General features: G+C 49.6%; 1 protein-coding gene across 1 annotated transcript; it reads right to left on the bottom strand.

Annotated features, from left to right (window-relative positions):
- Positions 1-541: 541 nt before the first annotated feature.
- ULK3 (unc-51 like kinase 3) lies at positions 542-20,781 on the bottom strand. Its single transcript, XM_032968772.2, has 16 exons — positions 20,595-20,781; positions 17,368-17,508; positions 16,182-16,302; positions 13,957-14,061; positions 13,445-13,588; positions 12,419-12,501; positions 11,426-11,581; positions 10,673-10,778; positions 8,829-8,869; positions 7,550-7,652; positions 6,605-6,669; positions 5,731-5,803; positions 4,266-4,306; positions 3,858-3,905; positions 2,678-2,738; positions 542-1,404 (listed from the first exon to the last, which is right to left on the bottom strand). The coding sequence occupies exons 1-16, from the start codon at positions 20,688-20,690 to the stop codon at positions 1,388-1,390; spliced, it is 1,401 nt and encodes a 466-aa protein (XP_032824663.1). The 5' UTR covers positions 20,691-20,781; the 3' UTR covers positions 542-1,387.
- Positions 20,782-21,587: the final 806 nt, after the last annotated feature.

The raw sequence follows: 21,587 nt of genomic DNA, 5'->3' as shown, positions 1-21,587 counted from the left end.
TATAGATAGGTTGAAAAGAAAATAACAAACCTATCTATGTGACTTTACCGAAAGACCAAAATAATATTTAACGACTATTTTATTTTACCAGGTAAAGCCCACTGAGCCATGTAGCTCTTTCTCAGAAGCGATGTGCAAGATAATGGCAACGCCAAACACTGGTTACGCGAATCTATTATCCTCTAGGCAAGAGCCAGACATCTTGAGACTTCTGAATCTCCGCTACCAAGTGAACTGGACATTGTCACAACACGCACACACACACACACTTCAACAATAGAAAGTTTGCAATCCGAACGTGACTGGTAAGAAAACTCAGGTTGCTGTGTTGACCCGAGTTTGAGTGTGCTACTCACCACACCACTCACATTTAATTTCGTGAAATATATCAAATACGAGTAAAAGTAGCACTGGCAGATGTCAGCATCAAACAATGTAAAGGCTGACAATTTAAACCAGAAACTTGTGGCACTACGTAAAAAAAGTATGACCAAGAGGAATACAACACTGCACAGCAGAAGACAATACACGGGCACGGCCATTCAATGTGAACGTTTATTTATAGACAACTTCATATGTGGAGGCTGGGACCATGACGGCTCCAGGTATGATCACGGCACCTAAAATCTGAAGTCTTGGATAAGGGGTCACAGCAGGGGCGTGACCCTCCACGTGCCTCGCCCCATCTACCCTTACCGCTGGTATAGACATCCTGGCCATATAAATATCTAAGAGCCTCCCTATATATATTATACCAATGTTTAAATAAAAATCATAGACTGCCTCGTAATATTAAATAAGCAAATTAAACCAACGTGTATGTTAATGTTTTATCATATGCATTGAGATATCCGTAAAATTGCACACACTACGTAGCTTCAAAATATCTCATTTAAATACTGCGATTAAATATAACGTACAATTATGTGCATCGGTGCATGGCACATTTTCTCATTTACCTTCTTCCTAAAGGGTTGCAGTACAAGCTCAGGCACATGCCCAACAACTGCACGGTGATATTTTGCACCGGAAAACTGCTCTGCATCGTACGTTGCAGGGATCTCTGTGCATCTTTGCACGCAAAGACTACGGGGAAAAATGGCATGGACACGCTTCGTGTGTCTCTACGTATGGTGTAAGTTCTCAAGTTAAACAGCCAGTCTGTCTCCACGTCGCGAAGCCTGTTCCCCAGCGGGTGTCAAGGTGAGATGGTCACCTGTACACATTTAATCGCCACGGCGCGAGTTTGACAGCTTCTTTAAAGCCGCAGAGAAAACGTACACCGTAACACCCTTCCTACTGTGCACTAAATTCAGCGTTCCAAAGGTGTCACACCGTTCTCCACGCCGCTCCAATCGCTCAGCTGCCGAGCGCTCCCACAGCAACGCTACTGTATCGTACACGCTGAAAGAGAGCACAACGGACAACACAAGAGTTGATTTAAGTACAGGTGCTGATGTCACAAGTGATGAAAATCTAAAATGTTTTTATTTTAACTTGAGCATGGTTGGCTACGTTTCGCATGGCCGGCTACGTATGGTCTAAAGAAAGTTCTAAGTATATGTACTTTGAATGCTGAGTGCAGAATCACTGTGAATTGTACAATGAGAGCATCAAGTGAGAGTGGAGAGTGAAGCCGGGCGCATGGAGTGAATGGCGACGTAGAACTGCCCATTGTCAGCATAGACACGGGGGTCGATTTTAACCCTGGAGGTGATTTTGTCGACAGCGAGGAGCGACATTGAGAAGAGCAGGGGGCTGAGGATGGAGCCTCGTGGACCACCATCGCACAGTCCTTGCATGGAGACGGAGGAGGAGCAGTTTGCGAGGGCGGAGCGGAACCAGGAGACGAGTGTCGAAGACTCCTGCGCGGTCACGAAGACGCTCAAAGAGGACTGACCGGCTGTTCTGTGCCCCCGTTTGAGTTTTCGCTCAAGATCCTACCTCTTTTGCCCTGCTTTTGTCTCTTCCATACTATACGAGAAAGAGGTTTTGCTGGCTGGCTGGTTGACGACGCACCACCCAGCGTGCGTTCTCAATGGCTGGAGGCCATCTGCCGACCAGCGCGCAAAGGGAACGGGGTGCGCGGGTGGCTTGTGCGTGGGTTGGGGGCGTGCATGGGGAGAGCTGAGCGAGGGTGGGGGGCTGTCTGGGAGGATATGTGGGTGGGCCCCTGGGGGTGGTCACACGTGAGAAGGGGGCACCCGGGGGTGGGCAGGAGGGGACGTTGGGGGTGGGGGAGGACCGTAGTTCGACGACGGCGACCTTCACTACATGACACAAAAAAGTTTTGCTGGCTGAAGGAAGGTATGGATGGATGGTCCAGTCCAAATTACGTTCAGGCTGCTAGTCTCTTTATAAAATAACTAAGCCACCTTTTCTGCAAGATACCCATTTCACACAGTGCTCTACAGTATGCTTAGGTTTAATTTAGATGCCAAATACATCCCAATTGTACAGAGGTAGTTAAGCCAGACAGTGCAATTCTTTAACGGGAGACTGTGGAGGTAATGTATTGATTTCACAACAGCCGAGGGATCTAGTGAAAGAAACTATTTCGTGGCATCAGCAACAATACCCTTTGGTGACCTCCGGACCTTAACTCATCTGTCACGGCGGTGAAAGCTGCAGACACGCGCATGTCTGTGTTACTGGGGAAGCTCAATTCACAATGTACCTGTTCTCACAGAGTCGGAGAGCCCCCCTGCTTCCAGAGCAGTGTCCTTCGACTCTCGCATCTAAAATTAAACAAATCACAAATCAGTGACAAAGCTTCATTCCATTTAACACTGTAGCTCTTACAGGTCCCATAGCTTTAGCATTGGTCGTATACATTTTCTCTGCGCATGCATAACTGTCCGGAGTGGAGTACGTGTACCCCACGCTGCAGACGCAATAAAAACTAATTAATGTAAGTCCTCCTCACGTAATGCGTGCTCACACAACGCGTTTTCGCTACAACGCGGTTCTTCCATTTGGCAACACTTTTCGCACGAACGCAGAATGCGTCCGTTACAATGTTGACCAGGCCCACCGCGTTACAACGCAGTTTCTGAGAGGTTGATGATGAACTACTTTCTTGAGCTGCGTGGCCAAGCGACTACATTATGTATAGGGGATTTGTTTTTTCGCTTAATGTGGCACTTTTCAGGAACGCCTCTACTGTGTTAAACGAGACCCGACTGTAGTTGGCATTTTTAAAATCACTTTCAGTGTTCCACAATCTTCATCAAATCATTGTTTATAAATAAAAAAATTCCATAAAAATTCACATGAAGTGCAAGATGTGGTCATTTCGTAAAGGAAGATTCCCCATATTCTTGGTTCTTTCGGTAAAGTCACGTATAAGGGAAACAATAAAATAATAAAAATATAAAACAACGTTTCGACTGCAACACAAGCAATCATCATCAGGTGTGAAAACCACGTGACTTTACCGAAAGATCCAAGAATATGAATCCCTGCAGTCACGAAAGCTTTAAATCAAAAGATTCCCCATGTTAAGTTATAAGTAAAAAATGTAATGTGAATATTTTAAGCTTTATATGTTCAAGGATAATGAACAATTCGAAAAACCAACACTATATCTTCATCAAAATTTAGACAGACATCCGCTCACAACGGTATAGACCACACGGTGTCAAAAACATTGACGATAAAAGCACTCAAAATGCAAACGCATTTGTCAAGCAATTAAAATAGAATTAAATAGTATATTTTGAAAGGAATTAATTATTATTTTGCATACCTTTACACATATACGTCTGGCTGTATGTATGCACATCGCTGTGCATTAATGTCTTACAAGTATTAGTCACATACACAGAAAGAGACACAACACTGATGAAGAGCTGTACCTTATTGTCCTGTTTGATGCGCTCTGCCCTGCTCATGAGATTCTGAATCTGGCGATGAAAAGACATCTGTTGTTCGAAGCTCATAAACAACACACACGATCTGCTCTGGATGTAAACTCACATGAGATCCAACAATTGTGAATTTGCGATTTGTTACGGAATAAACATGATTCGCCTATGAAGCTTTGTGACATGTACCAAACAGCAGTTGTTTATACGTTTTTACTGACACTCTTACAGGGCACAGTTGGGTTTTTTGCCCCAATTTTTATTTGCTTCATCGCTGCACTTTAGTTTATTTGTTTTGCTCTTTGTCATTTTAAACAACCCAGGTCACTCGTGCAAGTGAGATTCTAATCCTGGGCTCTTAAGTTGACTTGAGAGCTGCAATGATGCTGCAAGATTTACCTCCGAGTGAAGGAGCTGCTTCCTTCTGCCTTCCTGTTCAGCTGTAAAAAGAGAATACCTGGTTACTGGGATACAATGACCATTTTGTAGAATTGAGTAATTAATAAAACATTTTGACAAAACACATGAAGACCCGAAGTCCTTGCTATGAGTGTCAATCTCTTAAGGGTGGTACCTGAGATGATTCACATTTAACCCGGGGAAAATGTATTTTTTGCGACTAGATTGGTTTGTTAAAATCACCATACAAGTTACCTCGTGAAAATATACTTATATAATCACGAGCAATTAATTAAAACTTGTTCTAATTACTAAATTGTTACTAAATCAAAACCAAGTAAAAATAAAGGTCATTAGGTCACGGATATAAATAGAACTCCAAGAGAATAGCAGGGTTTGCATTAGGAAGCTCCTATCTGCATTGTGATACGCAATGCAGATAGGAGGAGGTCTCTTCTCCCATAAATATATGTTATACTAGCTGTACTACCCGGCTTCGCCCGGGACATGGATTCACCACCCCCGGCCGTCTTTGTCTCCCCAGTGGCGATTTTGACACCACAGCAGTTACTCGTTTGAGGCTGAGTCGACCTAGGGGAGGCCCAGGACTGGTTAAAATAATCGTCACCGGTGGTGGCCGTGAGCGGGAATCAAACTCGGGTCGCCGGATTCGTAGCGCGGTGCGCTAACCACTACACTACAATGCGTTACGCTTCCACATGCGAGGCTCACGTGACAGATTTGACGTCAGCTCACTTGCCGTGCAAAAAATATATGCATTATTGAGCACCCCCCCCCCCAAAAAAAGTGTCTTTTTAAAAAAAATTTGCATGGTGTACACTGTGGAAACTACCCACATGGCAAATTTAAAGTTTGTTGCATGTCGGGAAGTACGCTAAATCTTTTAAACAGACACACATATTCACAACTTTGCCTTTTATATATATGGAGATTATCAACTGCTTTTTTAAAATGTGTTATTGTCTTTCCCCGTACCTCCGATTGGCACGGTTGGCTAACTACAGTTGCAAAAGAATTTGAATGTACATACGCACATTCAAATTCCTTCTCAACACTCCAATGGTGCGATAAAGCGCGGCGACGCTCGGTGCACCGAGAAGACGAGCGAGAGACGCCCTGGGAGAGTGTGGGCACCCTCCACAAGCTGCCCCTCCACAAGCTGCCCCTCCACACGCTGCCCCTCCACGCGCTGCCCCGCCACGCGCTGCCCCGCCACAAGCTGCCCCTCCACACGCTGCCCCTCCACACGCTGCCCCTCCACGCGCTGCCCCGCCACAAGCTGCCCCGCCACAAGCTGCCCCGCCACAAGCTGCCCCGCCACGCGCTGCCCCGCCACACGCTGCCCCTCCACACGCTGCCCCGCCACACGCTCCCCGTGCCACGCACTGCCCCACCACGCGTTGCCCCGTGCCGCCCTCCCCGCGTGTCCCCGTGCCGCCCTCACCTGCCAGCATGAGGATGAGCTCCCCCAGCGCCTCCTGGTAGAGATCCAGCACCGGCTCGGCACCTTCCTCTTCCTGCGGGCCAATGCACGAGCTTCAGCATTCGCTGGCCTGCCCTCAATTAACCAGAGTTAACCGGGGGGTGGGGGGTACTACACAGCCTTACGCAATGTGCTCTCAATGTTACACGAATTAAGAGTGTTAATCGAGTGGAGGATGGTTTCACGTACGGATCTGTGACAACCGCTATTGAAGAACAGTGCCCAGTGTTGGCTTTGAAAGCGAATTCAAGGCGGTCAAAACTATTTGGCCCCGTCTGCCTCTCGTGATCTTTGTATTTCTTCGGTGATGTTCAGGGAGGCATGGGTGGCTTCCAAGCCACGTGTTCCCGATTTTAAGTTTTTATCCCAAACAAAATGACAATCGAGCTTGGATATGTAAATGATGGCACACCAAATTGTTGGTTCAAGTATATAAAAACCTGAAATGTGTCATTCATTGTGTGAGGAAAAATAAAAATAGGTTTTACCCTTTCTAGCAATGAAACAGGTGTTAAGATATTCAAACACCAAGCAGTAAATTTTGCAAGGAATCAAGTCTGCATTAACCACACATACTTGTGGCAAAACGTGCAAAAAACATGCTCCGATAATACAAAATGACAATTATATCATACAAAATCCCACGGTTACAGTACAAATCAAAAATGCTTTTTTTTCATTGGACACGCCATTTCTACCCAGCTAATGCGCAGCCCCCCGTGGACGCGAGTTCGAGACGCAAAAATCCGACATCACGCAATGTGTGATGTTGAAAGCGATGGGACAATGGTGACTGAAGAACAAAGAGCCACGGCAAGAGAAATGAACCACCTACCAGTGTGACAGCTTGCTGTGCCAGCTGGAGGGCCTTGTGGAGGCGGGGCTTGTCTTTCGACATTTCTGAGAGCAGAATCATACTAAATTTAATCCATCGGCCGTTCACTCACGAAGGGCAATGCTCGTTGGGCGCTGAACGCGGGTTACGCCTCCGACAAAAACCCTTTGGCGAACATTCGCCGACGTCTTTTAACATCGACGCCTTTGGCAGAGCACCCGGAATGCACTCGATCCGGTCAGACCTGGAGGAGCTATGTAAGGTTTGAGCCTGCATAGTGCTTGCGGATGGTGACCACCGTGCACTTGAGAGATCCACAGTACGCCTACTTAAATTGTCATGCGGCGGCGCAAGCATTTAGAGCGCCGATTGTTCTCGTTTCAGCTCACAGCGGTGAGCCGAACAACAATACTCACAACCAAATTTAGCGGCGATTAAGATACATAGTGTTTCTTTTGCAAGTACACCAAAAGCAGGCATCTTCGGGACAACATCTGGGAAGTCAGAATAACATTCGGTCAAAACTATTGTAAGGCCCAATCAGGTAAAAATATTGGCTACGAAAGTCTACGGGTTAAGTTAGCCAAAGGAATGTTCTCTTAAAATTAAGCATGCATTGCTCGGCACGTGTAAGGCGCCGCAGTGGCTAGGAGATGTTAACTACCTCGCCGGGTACACAGGAGGTCGTGGGTTCGATCCCAAACTTGGTCGCGTGGATTTTTCTCTGGGTACTCTGGTTTTTCCTGCCACATTTAGAATGAACGTGCGTTTACAGTATTTGGCTGCTATAAATTTCCACACGATAAGCCACTTTGTCGAGCTATTATTTGTGATCGCCAGGTCGCTTCTGAAAGAGAGCTACAAAGCTGAGTGGGCCTTACCTGGTAAGTTAATAATAGTTAATAGTAAACGAGAGAGCGCACGGTGCGACGTGGGGACAAGTACCCAGCAGGATCTCGCGGGAGGTGCATGCCCGCACGCAGGTCTCCTGGAAGTTGCACCTCAGCATCACCTTGAGCTCCTCGGCTCGCGCGATGTACTGTGTGACCTACGAGACGACGACAATGACGACGAGCTGGGGATGCCGTCGTCCAATGGCTGTCAACGTTTGAAGAAGTCAACCAAGAGATGACGTAAACGACGGAAAGTTGTCATTCACCGTTAAGGCCGTGACAGCACGCAAATTGTGGAGAGACCTTCGCACGAAGTTAACTGAAAGGAAAACAATGATTTCGTGCTCAAATGAGCATTCAGACGTTGCTCATTTCATATTCACAGCCCTGATCCACGTTCCTATGGCAGGAACGAGTGTGTAGATAAGACACCTACTGTTGACTTCCCCACAGAGTGGCACTCATTGTAATGATTACGGAGGGATGGTGTGTGTCTGTATGTTGAACTTCTTCTGCCACCGTATGCAGCGAGGAGTTATAGGGCGTCTTCTTCGTTTGCTACCTCGGCTGTGTCCACTTGGCTTGCTTCGCTCACCCTACAGATCACATGGTCTGAGCTTACGGGCACATTGTCCTTGTCTGCTGGATAAAGTGTTCACGTATTCGAGTGCCCCCGTTTCTTGGCCAAGCGTGTTCATCCTTGAACTTTGTTTGCAAGCTATCCACCTTTGTTAGAGCAATCGTGTTGGTACTCAACCCGCCTAACCGATTCTTTATAGCACCCCACCCCCCCCAGATCCCCCCCGAAGCAGGGTCCACAAACTCACATTTGTATTTACAAGTGGAGCTACAGAATGGAGTCCCGTGTACGGTATATATGCTCGTGTTACGCAGTGGTGATTCGCGACTGCGGGGACACCGGGCTGTCGTGGTTCCTCCACTCCCAATGTGCGCGAACGTCAGTGGCAGCTTAATGCACCCATTGCCTTCTCCGGTAGTGCTGAGATTACCCGGCGTGTCACGGCACTGCTGCGGCTGCGGCTGCCCAATGGCTTTGGGAGTTGTGTTACATTGTGGCTCGCAAAACTTTGGCCCTGTAATTATCAACCTCAGACCACTCCTGCTCATGACACTGCCACTCCCCACGACGACGGAGCCACCCTCCCGCGACGAATAGCTCTGGGAAGTGAGGCCGAGAAACGCCGTGTCGGCTGTGCCGCTGCAGCAGCGTGCACGGCCACAGGGGAGAAGTCATTCGCGCCCTGAGAACGATTGTTGAAGGGCGCTTTGTACATTTTCATCATTATTATCGTGAGCCGGAAGACACCGACCTTGTTCCTCACCGCTTCCTTCCGTCGGCAGTCAGTTTCATCTGCAATCGAAAGGTGACAACATCTCAGCTTTTGAGTCCATTCACAGAGCCAACGGTTTGGCTTCACAATGAAGCCGTTCCCACGTTCAGAGCTTACAACAGAGCTACTCGGAAGATCTCAGAAGCTAAGCAGGTTTAGTGCTCATAGGGGCGGAGACCATGCATAACAGGCGTTATAGGCTTCAGGGCGATGTGGTGGGGAGCAAATGGTAGTGCAGAAATGTTAGTTGTTGCACTGTGCTTCTATGCTCGCCACCTTTTACAGCTCACACCGACCAGTGACGCGAAGTTTGGTTACATAGCCTCCTCGACTTACGTGACATGGGGGGCCCTCATCCAGCAGTGGATTGCCAATTGGTTGTGCATCTATCTACATGCAAAAAAACACGTGTTAATATGGACAGGCTAAGAGCTCCCGGTTGTTTGCGAGAGAAAATGTAACTCAGTGTTGATTTTTAAAGCACGGTAAAATCCCGTTTAGCTAAGTCACCCAGGCAGTTTGCAAGGGAGATCTGTCATGCATCGTCACGGGAACAACAACAGCAAAGTGATCCATACAGAGGAACAGGCGGCAACGTCGGAACACAACGGAGGACAAAAAGGTACAATGTAAACAATACGACACCGGCAAACTGCACCGAACACGAGGTGGAGAGGTAGTGGGCGGGAGGAGAGGAGACGAGCGCGTGGCGAAGCGAACGCGGCGGATCGAGCGGAATGCAGGTGACCCCCGACTTAGGACGGCTCGACTTGCGACCCCCCCGCCCCCCCCCCCCCCCACCGCTTTCACGACCAATCTAATCGTAAGACCCCCACAGTAATGACCGCCGAACGACTGCTACCAACGCCGAGGCGACGGGTCTGCGCATGACGCGGGCAGACTCGTCGCCTTCCGCCGTATGCGCATGTGCAGTGTAGCCCGACAGTCTGCAGCTGCGCCCGGAGCGAACGCATTGTCTCTTTCGTAACGTTCCTCGTTGTTTGTAATTTGCTTCAAATTTTTTTAATGTTTTCGCCTCTCGTTACGTCTGAGAAGAGGAAATGTGATGGGCATGCAGAAAAGTGCTTAAAGATTTTCAAATGTAAGTGTTTCTTCTTACTTAATAAATGTTTGTAAAAGTTATGTTGGGTTACAATACATGTTTGTTAGGGTTATTTTCATTTATTTTCGCGGTCAATGTTGGTACTTTTACGGTATGTAACAGGTTTCCAGGAACAGAACCCCAATGTATAATATTGCGCCGATGGGAGATAAGGGTTCGACTTCACGACGTCACACAGGAACCAATTAGGCCGTAGGTGCGGGAGCCGCATGTAAAACGACGACCGTCACGGCGGAGGATGCGGCCGAGATCAGCACACGGCTCGGGTGCGGCGGTGGAGCTGCGCCTTTCTGAGCGAGGAGCTCAGAAGCAGAAGTTTAATTCCCCCCACGCCCCCCGCCCCCATGCCGAGGAAAATCCATTGAGCTAAGGAGGATCTTTTTTTTGTCACGGACGATTTAAAACGGCGGAGAGAGGATAGAGAACCGAGCCTGAGCTCTGGGAGGCAAGGGGGATCGCTCTCTCTCTCTCTCTCTCGCGCGCAGAGAGAGAGAGAGAGAGCGATTCAGAGGCACCAGGAGGAGAAGGAGCTACAGACGAGCGAGCGAAGGCAGCCTAAGCGGTGAGGAGCCGACACCAACAACCCTCCAAGCTCTGCGGTCCTCTACATATTAATGTGTTCTCGGGCGACACGAGGGGTTTTACCCGTAGGACGGCAAGATGGCGAGTGCTTAGTCGGTCCTTTGGTGTGGCCACTTACAGTGCAGTGCGGGTATGAAGAACTCTAGGGACTGGCAGTAGAGGTTTAGGGCGGCTTGCAAGTCTCCGTTCTGATCTTTCTGCACCGCTTTCGTCACCAAGGAAACCTGCGGGCACACGGCCCGCGTGAGCACGTCGCGGGCACGCCGCGAACACTAATAGTCATTATATCAACTTGCAACACGCGCAGTGTTCGCTCACTCTCTCAAAGAGAAAACGGATTCAAGAGGCCCCAGGAGCAGCTGCAGACGAGCGGGAAGGCATCCCAAGCGGTGAGGATCCGGTACCAACAATTGCCCAAGCTCTGCATTCCTCTATATATCGAGGTGTTATCGGCCAATTTAACGATTGTTAATACGTGGCAGGAAACCGGAGCACCCGAAGAAAACTCACGTGTGCGAGGTAGCAACACTCTATTCCATTCAGACGGAATTGTTAACAGTGAGTACCTAGGGCTCATCTTGGTATCTACCTGGGAAGAAAGCTTTCTGTACACACCCTTTGTTTGATAGACACTCGTATCCATAGGCGTTTTATCTTGTTTTTTCCCCCCCAATAACGATATTCTCCATTAAAACCTTTGCATAATTATCCTTTGAAGCTTCCACGGTGACGGTGCTTTCTACCTCTGTGATCCAGAGATAGAAATGCTTGGAAAAAAATGAACGTTAGCATTTGGCCACCCCGGGTGGCACCGATTGGCTGTTTTGTTGGGCTCGCGGCTCAAGGACCGTTGAAGCGGTGGCGGACTCACTGCCATCTCCAGGCTGCTGGCGCTGGGCATGTGCTCCAGGTCGAGGAACGGGTGCGAGAAGAACTCCTCAAACGAGATGCGGTGCTTGGGGTCTCGCACCAGCAGCCGCTCCAGCAGGTCGCGGCACGCGGCCGACACGTGCACGCCGGGCGGCAGCTGTTCCGCACCAAAGGCAAAGGTCCCCCCGTGTAGCCTTAACAGACTGTAGGGCCAAGTGCTGTTAGCGAGCACCTGTAAATGCCGGCACGGCGCACGAGGGGGTGGAGTGGCCAGCACCACGCCCCAAACGCGTTTGCCTCCCGAATGCCGACGTTTACGCACCGTACCAGGTACTTATTTGAAGCCGAGTCGACCTAGGGGAGCCCCAGGACCAGTTGACATAATCGTCACCGGTGTTGGCCGTGAGCGGGAATCGAACTTGGGTCGTCGGGTTAGTAAGGCAGTGCATTAACCACTAGACTACCGCACCCCGACACACAAAAAGACTCCCCGTGTAGCCTTAACAGACTGTTGGGGAAAATGCAGTTAGTGAGCACCTATGAAGGCGGGCACAGCACAAGAAGGGGTGGGTGGCCAGCACGACGCCTGGCTGACTTTGTCTCTACAGTGGCGATGTTTATACACTGCACCAGGTACTCATTTGAGGTCAAGTCGACTTAGGGGAGGCCCAGGACCGGTTCAGATAATCGTCACTGGTGTTGGCTGTGAGTGGGAATCGAACTCGGGTTGCAAGGTTTGTAGCACAGCGCGCTAATCGCTGCACTACCACTCCACACACACACTCTGTAACACACACATACACACACAGCGTGACACAAGGTTAATCAGGAGTGATGCAGCGATGAACACTGCATCACTCCTGTTTGAGCCAGGGAGGGGGGCCACTGCGACTTGATTCTGACTTTTGCTTTACATTCTCACACGACACACGCTTGAGCTACTGGGGTAAATTTGTAAGCGCACAATAAGGCGGCACTTGTGAACACGGCGAACCTCGATGGGGCGATCGCTCTTGATTTTCTCCTCCAGCTCAGTGAATGAGCGCGAGGCGAATGGTGGCTCCCCAAAGATCGCTTCTGCAAGACACAAGAGCCAGGGTGAGCCCTCGCCCACCCCAACAACAACAATTCCATTCGCATCATGGCCACGGCGTTCTCTGTTCAAATCCCAATGCTTCCTGTAAATGACGAGAAACCCCATCGCAGCGGGAGATGCGTGCAGGCTGGTGTGCTGCTCACAAACTCCCATCATGCCTTGCATGCATGTCATGTGACACCCACATTGCAATGCTCTCAGCCTAGTCTATGCCACTAGACAAGGCTGTAACCATTTTATCGACCCAGGAATGAAGATTGGCAGAGTCAATTCCCAATCTGGATTTGAACTCGCAAGCTTCCAATTGCGAGCGGCACGCTCCACCGGTGAGCCGCTTTGGCTCAGATAGGAGATGTAAACGCTCAATTGCCACGAGCAGGTTTCTGTTTGAATGTTGCGAGTGTTGTTTATGCTGGCCGAGGAAAGGATGCGGCTCGTGCCCACGGCCGGACTCTGGCCCCGCCGTACCGGTCTTGTAAACGCCCCCTCCGCCAGCGCCGTCTACACCAGCACGGTAACACAGTAACACGGTCAACCCGCCCAGTCTAAATACAGATTCTGATTCTGAATCCCAGCCTGGGGGGAAACACGGTCATCATTCCACAATTTAATACCACTTTGTACGAAGACAGCGCTAACTGCCCCGTGGGAGGTTAGACTCGTCTCTGCCATAAGAATGTGGAACTTTTAAATATTTACATTTGTTTTAAAAATAAATGTTTTGCAAAGCGAGCGGAGGACAAGACATACACCGTGGTGTGCTCACACACCGCAAGCGATAACACGATACGCTACTGCATCAGAGCGTGGCCATCACGGACTACTGCTGGCACCCTCGCCGATTGCCAGGCACGAATTCTACCGACAAACGGGGTTATCACCGGAATGCAGCCACGCAGCGGCGAGCCGTGCAAAAGGACGCACCGTACAGAATGATGCCCACAGACCACAGGTCAGCTTTGGCATCGTACTGGCCTCGGCAAACCATCTCGGGCGCCATGTAGAGCGGCGAGCCGCGGAGTGAGTGGCAATCGTCCTCCAGCACCATGTACTGGGCAAAGCCGAAGTCTGCGGAAAGGCACGCAGCATCATTTGCACTCGCAGATCGTTCCCGCTGTATCACATGCAGGATCGCCACCTGGCCTGCATTAAAAAAAAAACTACACATTGTATGAAGTTCTTGTCTATAATCAGTATTCTCTTTTGATAAATTTATCTCAGCATCTGCTGTAAAAAAAAAAAACTTGGCAGGAATCTTTTTAAAAAAGGTGTACTGAGACTCAGTGAGGCTCTTCTGGCTACTAAAGCATGACAGTAAAACAATAACAGGTGGTGGGATACTGCAAGCAGAGCTAGAAGATATGCGCGTCAACTCAAGATGATGAAGTGATGGAGAAGGGCGATGGCATCATCAGGAATGGTCCCGACAGCCGTACCTGCCACTTTGAGAGTCGGGTGGCTGCAGGAAGTGAGCAGAATATTTTGGGGCTTCAGATCCAGGTGGGATATTTTGCGCTCATAGAGATGCTGCAAGGCTGAAGCTGCAACGGAAAATATCACAATCAGGCACATACAGCACACGAAAGCTGGGTATAAGGTGAGAGACATCATGACCAGTGCCGACAATGCTGCCAGATCCCAAATGTTGCATAAGATGATTGGTATTGTTATAACTTGGTCTCTCTGTCATGTCTTTAATTTGGCTTTTCACGTCTTTAACTAAGCCTGCATCTTCTCTTGTTCTTCCAAGTGTGTTTCAATCACTCGATTTGCCTCCCTCGAATTTTGCAAGAGCTGAGACCTCACCGCAAAGTCCATCTGAAACTACTGTAGCGGCACTCTTACGAGTCTTGAACTTCGCCCCGTCAAAGTATCCACCTGAAACTCTTCCTCATTTATCTCCCCCGATTGGTATAATGAGTCGTAACTTTTTGGCACTCCACCACCGCTTGCTTGGAAGTTGGGATTGTGGTCTGGGATGTGTAGTAGACCTTATGGACCGACGTCTTTGTTGTGGTAACTGTTGTTGTTTGTGCTTTTTGTTTTGGTTCCGATTCTTCATTTTTTAATTCATTTTAGATTTTCCCTGGTAGCAGGATTTTCATTTGCTTGGCAGTGGCTGTACATGCGATTTGGTCCTTATATATGATTGTCAGCATTATGGGAGGCTATTAGCATGAATGACGCTGTATGAAATGAAAGTATTATTATTAGCTTAACGCTTAACATCTGCAACTAAAAACTTATAATCTGATTCCTTGACCACAGCCCCATGTAGAGCTTCAAATACCTAGCAGCTTTAATACAGATTTCTTTAATTTAGCTTGTTTACCCAGGAAAGCCTCACTGAGTCTCAACACCTTTTCAGGAGGGTCCTGCCAAGTATTTCAAAGTATGGGAATTTATGTTGCTGCTGTTGCTGCTGCTGTTGTTGCTGCTGTGTAATCCTAATTGAGTGTTCCCAGGTAATATTTCAGCATCGGGATGTTTGGCCAATGGCGGTTATATTGTATGGTTGTTTAGTTATGGGAGTAAATCACATACCTGTCAACCCCTTATCAGTGCCTACCTTATTACAGACCAATTCAGACCTTATTGGTCACCCCGTGCCCCTTATAAATCTCAACGTTCATCCTACAAAGTCCCATCACAAGGGAGAAATACGAATAGACGATCAAAAAATGTTTGGCCGTATTGAAACGGCTCTATGCCTTATAGACCTGAAAACTCTATTTCCTTGTACGGGTAAACCGTATGGGTTGACAGCGATGAAATCAGAGCAGCTGAAGGAAACCAATTGGGGCCAGGGGGGAAATACAAAGACAAAGATCCCCGTATAGCCTTAACAGACTGTTGGGACAAGTGCTGTTAGCGAGCACCTATAAAGGCCGGCACGGCACACGAGGGGGTGGGTGGCCAACACCACGCCCGGCCGCCTTTGTCTCCCTAGCGGCGATATTTACACATCGCACCAGGTATTCATTTAAGGCTAAGTCGACCTAGGGGAGGCCCAGGACCGGTTCAGATAATCGTCACTGGTGTTTGCCGTGAGCGGGAATCGAACCTGGGTCGCCAGGTTCGTAGTGCACCACGCTAACCGCTACACAGTGTTACCACCGTGGCACCCTGCCGCCCAGATGAAGGAACGTTCTAGCGTGGCGGTGCATGTACCACACTCAAGGGAGCGTAGTTACCCATCCTCCCTGTGTAGGTGTGCTCTTTTCACTGGGGAATTTCTCGCTCCTGCCACTGCCGTAGGAGAAGCCTCCGCGAGCTCTAAGAGGGCATTTGGTCTACTCTTCCACGCCGACCACATTACCTCCACTCACACGCGACCTGCCGATCGACTGTGGTGAAGCCATTAATAATGCTGGGTGAACGTAGGTGGTGGTTGGGGAGGAGGCATTGTGGAAACGTTCATCGTGTAAACTGTTGGGCCGGGAGATGTAATAGAACTGATGGCCTCTGGATTGCAGGTTCAGTGTGCTAACGACGATACCGCTCTGGCGCGGACTCCCTTAGTTGCTCAGTTAAAAGGTGAAACCACCGTGTTTGTTGCTCGACATTCTAGACGTGCGGTAAACCGGTTTAAACCGATTTCCTCATTTGGTTCGCGGCAATGTGGAAAAAAAGTGACGATTTCAACGACCCTGGTGCGTACCCAGCTGCTGCAGGAAGCGGCGCACGGCTTTCTCCGGGAGGCGGCGTCGGCTGCGGATGAAGCGGGAGAGGTCGCCCCCCCCGCAGAACTCCATGATGAGGTAGATGTTCTCATGGTCCCACTGCGAGACACACGGCGTGCGGGTGCACACAGCGCCACGGTGGAGAGATTGTTAACTACCTCGCCTGGTATACAGGAGGTCGTGGGTTCGATCCCGACCCTAACGCCCGTATATTTGGAGTTCGCGTGTCTCTCTCTCTCTCTCTCTCCCCGTGGTCGCGTGGATTTTTCTCCGGGTCCTCCGGGTTTTCCCTCAACATTTAGAAACACGCGTTTAGAGTATTTGGCTGCGATAAATTTCCACGAGAGAAGCCACTTCGTTGAGATATCATTTGTGGCCAGGTCGCTTCTGTAAAGGAGCTATATAGCTCAGTGGGCCTTGCCTGGTAAAAAAAAAATAGTTTAGTTGTCGGAAATAGAACCTTGATTTAGACTGTAGGAGGAATCCGATGAGCTATGAAGCTCTCCTTCACAGATGTCCAGTCGGGACACGGCGTCAGCAGGTTACAACAACAACAAACAATACAAAACAATTATAGGAGTGTAAAGTAGAGAAAGGATGAGCAAGTCGCACATGCAACCCACAACAACAATAACACCGAGGAGCGACCCGGCGCTCATCCACAGCGGTAGCACCGAGGTGGAAATTCCATAGTTCTACGGCAGGTGGCCCGGCGATAGAGCAAGCGGCTCACAATCAAAAGGTTGTGCGGTCAAATCCTATTTGGGGGAATGGTTGAATTGACCATCATACCTCTGGGGTCAATAAAACGAGTATCACTTTGTATGGATGGTAAACCGAGTTGACCATTTAAAATAACTGTACATACATACACAGAGACCCACAGACACCCGTACCCAGAGACACCCATAGAGATCCACAGAGAGACCAATAGAGACCGACATATTAGCGAAGTTCAGCATACATGCATACACAGAGACCCACAGACACCCAGACCCACAGAGACTCACAGAGAGCCACAGAGACACCCAGAGAGACACCCACAGAGACCCACAGATTAGCACGGTTGGCTTACGCACGGTGCGAAGGGACTTCAACATACATACGTTATCCATAATACATGATACATAAGTTACATCCGTGGCGGAGTCGCGTGCGGCGCACCTGGAAGTCCTTGAGCTCCACGATGTGTGGGTGTCGCACGCTCTTCAGGATCTCTATCTCGGTAAGCAAGTTCTCCGTGGAGCTGCGCGTCAGGCTCTTCTTGGAAATGCACTTCACGGCCACCACCTCCCGACTATTAGTCTAGTGATGGGGGGACAGCAAAAAGGAGGCAGAGGCAGCCCGGAGACGAAGCCGAGTTACTGAAAAGAGACGGCGACTTTAACAAAAAAGAAAAGTTCAGCAAATGTCGGAATACAAAACCCAGGAATAGTTACAGATCTTGTGGCCAAGACAAGATCCATGTATTCCACATTAGTGTACCATAGCTATTTGTCAACTGGCCAATTGTCATTCGATACGAAGCAAATAGAGCACACATTCATATTGTTTACAATATAAAGTGAATTAGGAGAGAATGCTATGGTTTTATGACTTTAACATCAAACCAATGTTATTTGTATCCTTGCTTTAAATAATATCAACCAGTACAGAGGGTTAAGTTCAGATGAGGCTGATGACATAAATTATCTTCATTGACAGATGCACGAGATGGCTATAAGAAGGACACGGAAGCAATTCTTGACCATACTTGAGGATTTCCACGGCCGTTCTGTGTTGCATGCATGCATGTACGTTGAACTTCTTTCGCGTACATAGCCAACCGTGCTTAATCGGAGGTGCGGTCTGGACGTGTCACAACACCAGACCGGCGTTATCATGTTGCAGGGTCATTGACAGCGATTACTTCATCTGTTAGCAAGTGCTCATTTCAGTTTCATCAAGTGGGCAGCATTGACAGTACTAGTTCCATTAGAGCGCAGCCCAGCAAGCAGTTCCCAAATTGTTACTGGCAGAACTCAAAGCCTTAAATGTGTAGAGACAGTGCGTGTGTAGTGTTGCTCCGGAGACGTGGACTAGCGGCCACGAGTGGTAACTACGGGTGTGGAGACAATATAGGAGACGAGTGGTAACAAGAGACAGTATATACGACTAACTAGGCCAGGGAACGAAGAGGGGAACGTTCTGGGAGCTGAAGGAACCTGCGAGAGAGTTCGAGAAGAGGGGCGTGGCCAGGGGCGGATGCAGGGGCCACGCTGGGGGATAAAAGGGGGCGAGAAGCGGGGTTCTGGGCTGCCGTGGGGATCAGGGTCGACGTTGTCATCGCTCTCGTCGCTACATCGTCATTCGTTGCTTTATACTCAGTAGTCGCTATGTCCTCAAGTTGTCATTGTGTCATCGAGTCGACACTGTGAAGAGACCGTGTTAAAATAAACAAACCCTCTACAGTCCGTGCCTCCTAAGTCATTACAAATGTACTCAACAGTCCTCATTGGCGATGCATTGCAATGACACTGCATAACTTGTCCTGTGTGGATTCTGGTTCAAAACGATGGAACCATGCTCCATCATGCATCACAATACAATCCTCAGCAGAGATCCATCGCTTTCTTTGTACAAAGCCTTACGTCCCATAGGGAATGAAGAGTAGTTTGTCCTTATTATTGGTTTTAGGGTGCCGTTGTGGTGAGATGTTAACTACCTCGCCTGGGATGCAGGAGGTCGTGGGTTCGATCCCGACCCTGACGCCTGCTGCATAATTGAAGGTTGCATGTCTATCTCCCGATGGTCACGTGGATTTTTCTCCGGGTCCTCTGGTTTTTCCCTCCACATTTAGAATCAACATGCATTTCGAGTACATGCTCTCAATTTCCACACAATGATAAGCCACTTCGTTGAGCTATCATTTGTGATAGCCAGGTTGCTTCTGAAAAATATCTAAATATAGCTCAGTGGGCCTTACCTGGTAAAATAAAAAAAATGTTTCGTTTTAGTTTAGGTTACTATGCTGACACCACGTAAGCTTGTGGACACACGCCACCATCTTGATATTACACACAGACGAGGGTCAGCTTTACCGTGAAAATGTAAAACAATTTTTCGTACATTTTTTTTACATTTAGTCCGTCAAGATATGGGGGGGGGGGCTTATTATCCATTGATTTCTAAGTAGCATTTGTTAAAGAAGTTAAACTCCGAACCGGTTGAGTATAGCCCATGCAGCCCGGCTCTGACCTGTCCATCCACATGGACATTACCTCACCTGTCAAAACACCCTCTAGAAATAGAGTTGACCACTACGGTACACGTGTTTACACGCCTGGAGCTGCTATGTTTCAGACTCTGAACAGGACTCAATACGGACATACAACCTCCCATACAATAATAATAGTTTAATTTAATACAGCGCCATTCATGCTAAAAGCATCTCATAACGCCGCCACCATCACCGTTCACAGAGCCCTGACACAAACACGGCCCTGACACAAACACGGCCCTGACACACACACAGCCTTCATACACAGCCCTGACACACACACATATAGCCCTTACACACATACAGTACTGACGCACACACGAACCTGACACACAAATAGGTCTGACACACACATGCCTGACACAAAGAACCATGACACAGAGCCAAGACACACAGCACTGGCACACTACAGGCCTGACACACAGGTCTGATACAGCTTTGACACACTCACTCACACTACAGGCCTTGACACACAGGTCAGAGACAGCTTTGACACACTCACTCACACTACAGGCCTGACACACACAGGTCAGATACAGCTTTGACACACACACTACAGGCCTGACACACACAGGTCAGATACAGCTTTGACACACACACTACAGGCCTGACACACACAGGTCAGATACAGCTTTGACACACACACTACAGGCCTGACACACACAGGTCAGATACAGCTTTGACACACTCACACACTACAGGCCTGACACACACAGGTCAGATACAGCTTTGACACACACACTACAGGCCTGACACACACAGGTCAGATACAGCTTTGACACACACACTACAGGCCTGACACACAGGTCAGATACAGCTTTGACACACACACTACAGGCCTGACACACAGGTCTGATACAGCTTTGACACACACACTCACACTACAGGCCTGACACACGGCACAGCACTGATAAAATATAATCCCCGACACGCACGATCCCCGTGCCCGACCAGGCGTGAGGCGACGGGCGAGCAGTGCGAGCGGGTGGTGGTGTGGGTGGTGTTGGTGGTGTGGGTGGTGGTGTTAGTGTTGTGGGTGGTGGTGGTGTGGGTGGTGGTGTTGTTGGTGTGGGTGGTGGTGTTGTTGGTGTGGGTGGTGGTGTTGTTGGTGTTGTTGGTGCACCCTGGCCACCTTGCTGTAGGCCCGGTACACCGTGGCGTGGCTGCCCGAGCCCAGCCGCTCGGTGAGCACCAACTCGGGCAGCCGCGGCGGGGCCAGCGCAGACATGGCGGGGCTTTGCTGGACGGGTCACGTGACGCGCGGTGGAGCGGGTCACGTGACGCGCGGGGTGGTTGAGCTCCGTCAAGGCTGACCCGAAACTGCCATCCGTTTATCCCCCTCCTTCTCCCTCCTTCTCCCCCCGCCCCCTCCTTCCCCCCTTCTCCCCCCGCCCCCTCCTTCCCCCCCCTTCTCCCCCCGCCCCCTCCTTCCCCCCCCTTCTCCCCCCGCCCCCCTCCTTCCCCCCCCGCTCCCTCCTTCCCCCCCTTCTCCCCCCGCCCCCTCCTTCCCCCCCTTCCCCCCCCTTCTCCCCCCGCCCCCTCCTTCCCCCCCTTCTCCCCCCGCCCCCTCCTTCTCCCCACCGCTTTCCCACCTGTCACGTGGGGAGGGAGAGGTTCAGCTCCAGGTGTTGGAGGAGGTCCCGGGAAAATATCAGCATCAGAATATTTATTCTACATTTGAAGCTTTCGTGACTGCAAGGATCCATACTCTTTGGTTCTATTCGAATATAACCAAAGAGTATAGAATATTTATTCATACTGGAGGAGAAATACGATGAGCTCTGACGCTCTTTTTTCGCAGATGTCCAATAGGGCCACGGGGTCAAAACTGCGGATTGCTTGACCCTATGCTTGTATAGCTCATCGGATTTCTCTCCAGCATAAATAACGATTCTGATAGGACAATAGGTTATCGTGCTGCTGCTGCACTCTACCGTCGTCTGCTCGCGCAACCTCGCGAGCAGGGGCCTGACTCGCTCCCCTAACCCCCAGCCTCACTGGCCCAGGCTGAACCCAGCTGAGACGGGGGCTCACAGGGATCGGGGTGTGCTGCGGGTGACCATGGGGCTTAGAGGGGAAGGAGTTGGTGCGAGAGAGGCCTCAACACACCCGGGATTACAAAAGC

This window comes from Petromyzon marinus, chromosome 40 (assembly GCF_048934315.1).
Source record: "Petromyzon marinus isolate PM22_M1 ecotype Great Lakes invasive population chromosome 40, UKy_Petmar_22M1.pri1.0, whole genome shotgun sequence".
Taxonomy (NCBI): Eukaryota; Metazoa; Chordata; class Hyperoartia; order Petromyzontiformes; family Petromyzontidae; genus Petromyzon; species Petromyzon marinus.
The sequence above is the reverse complement of the archived record's forward strand: the minus strand, read 5'-3'. Positions and strand labels throughout refer to the sequence as shown.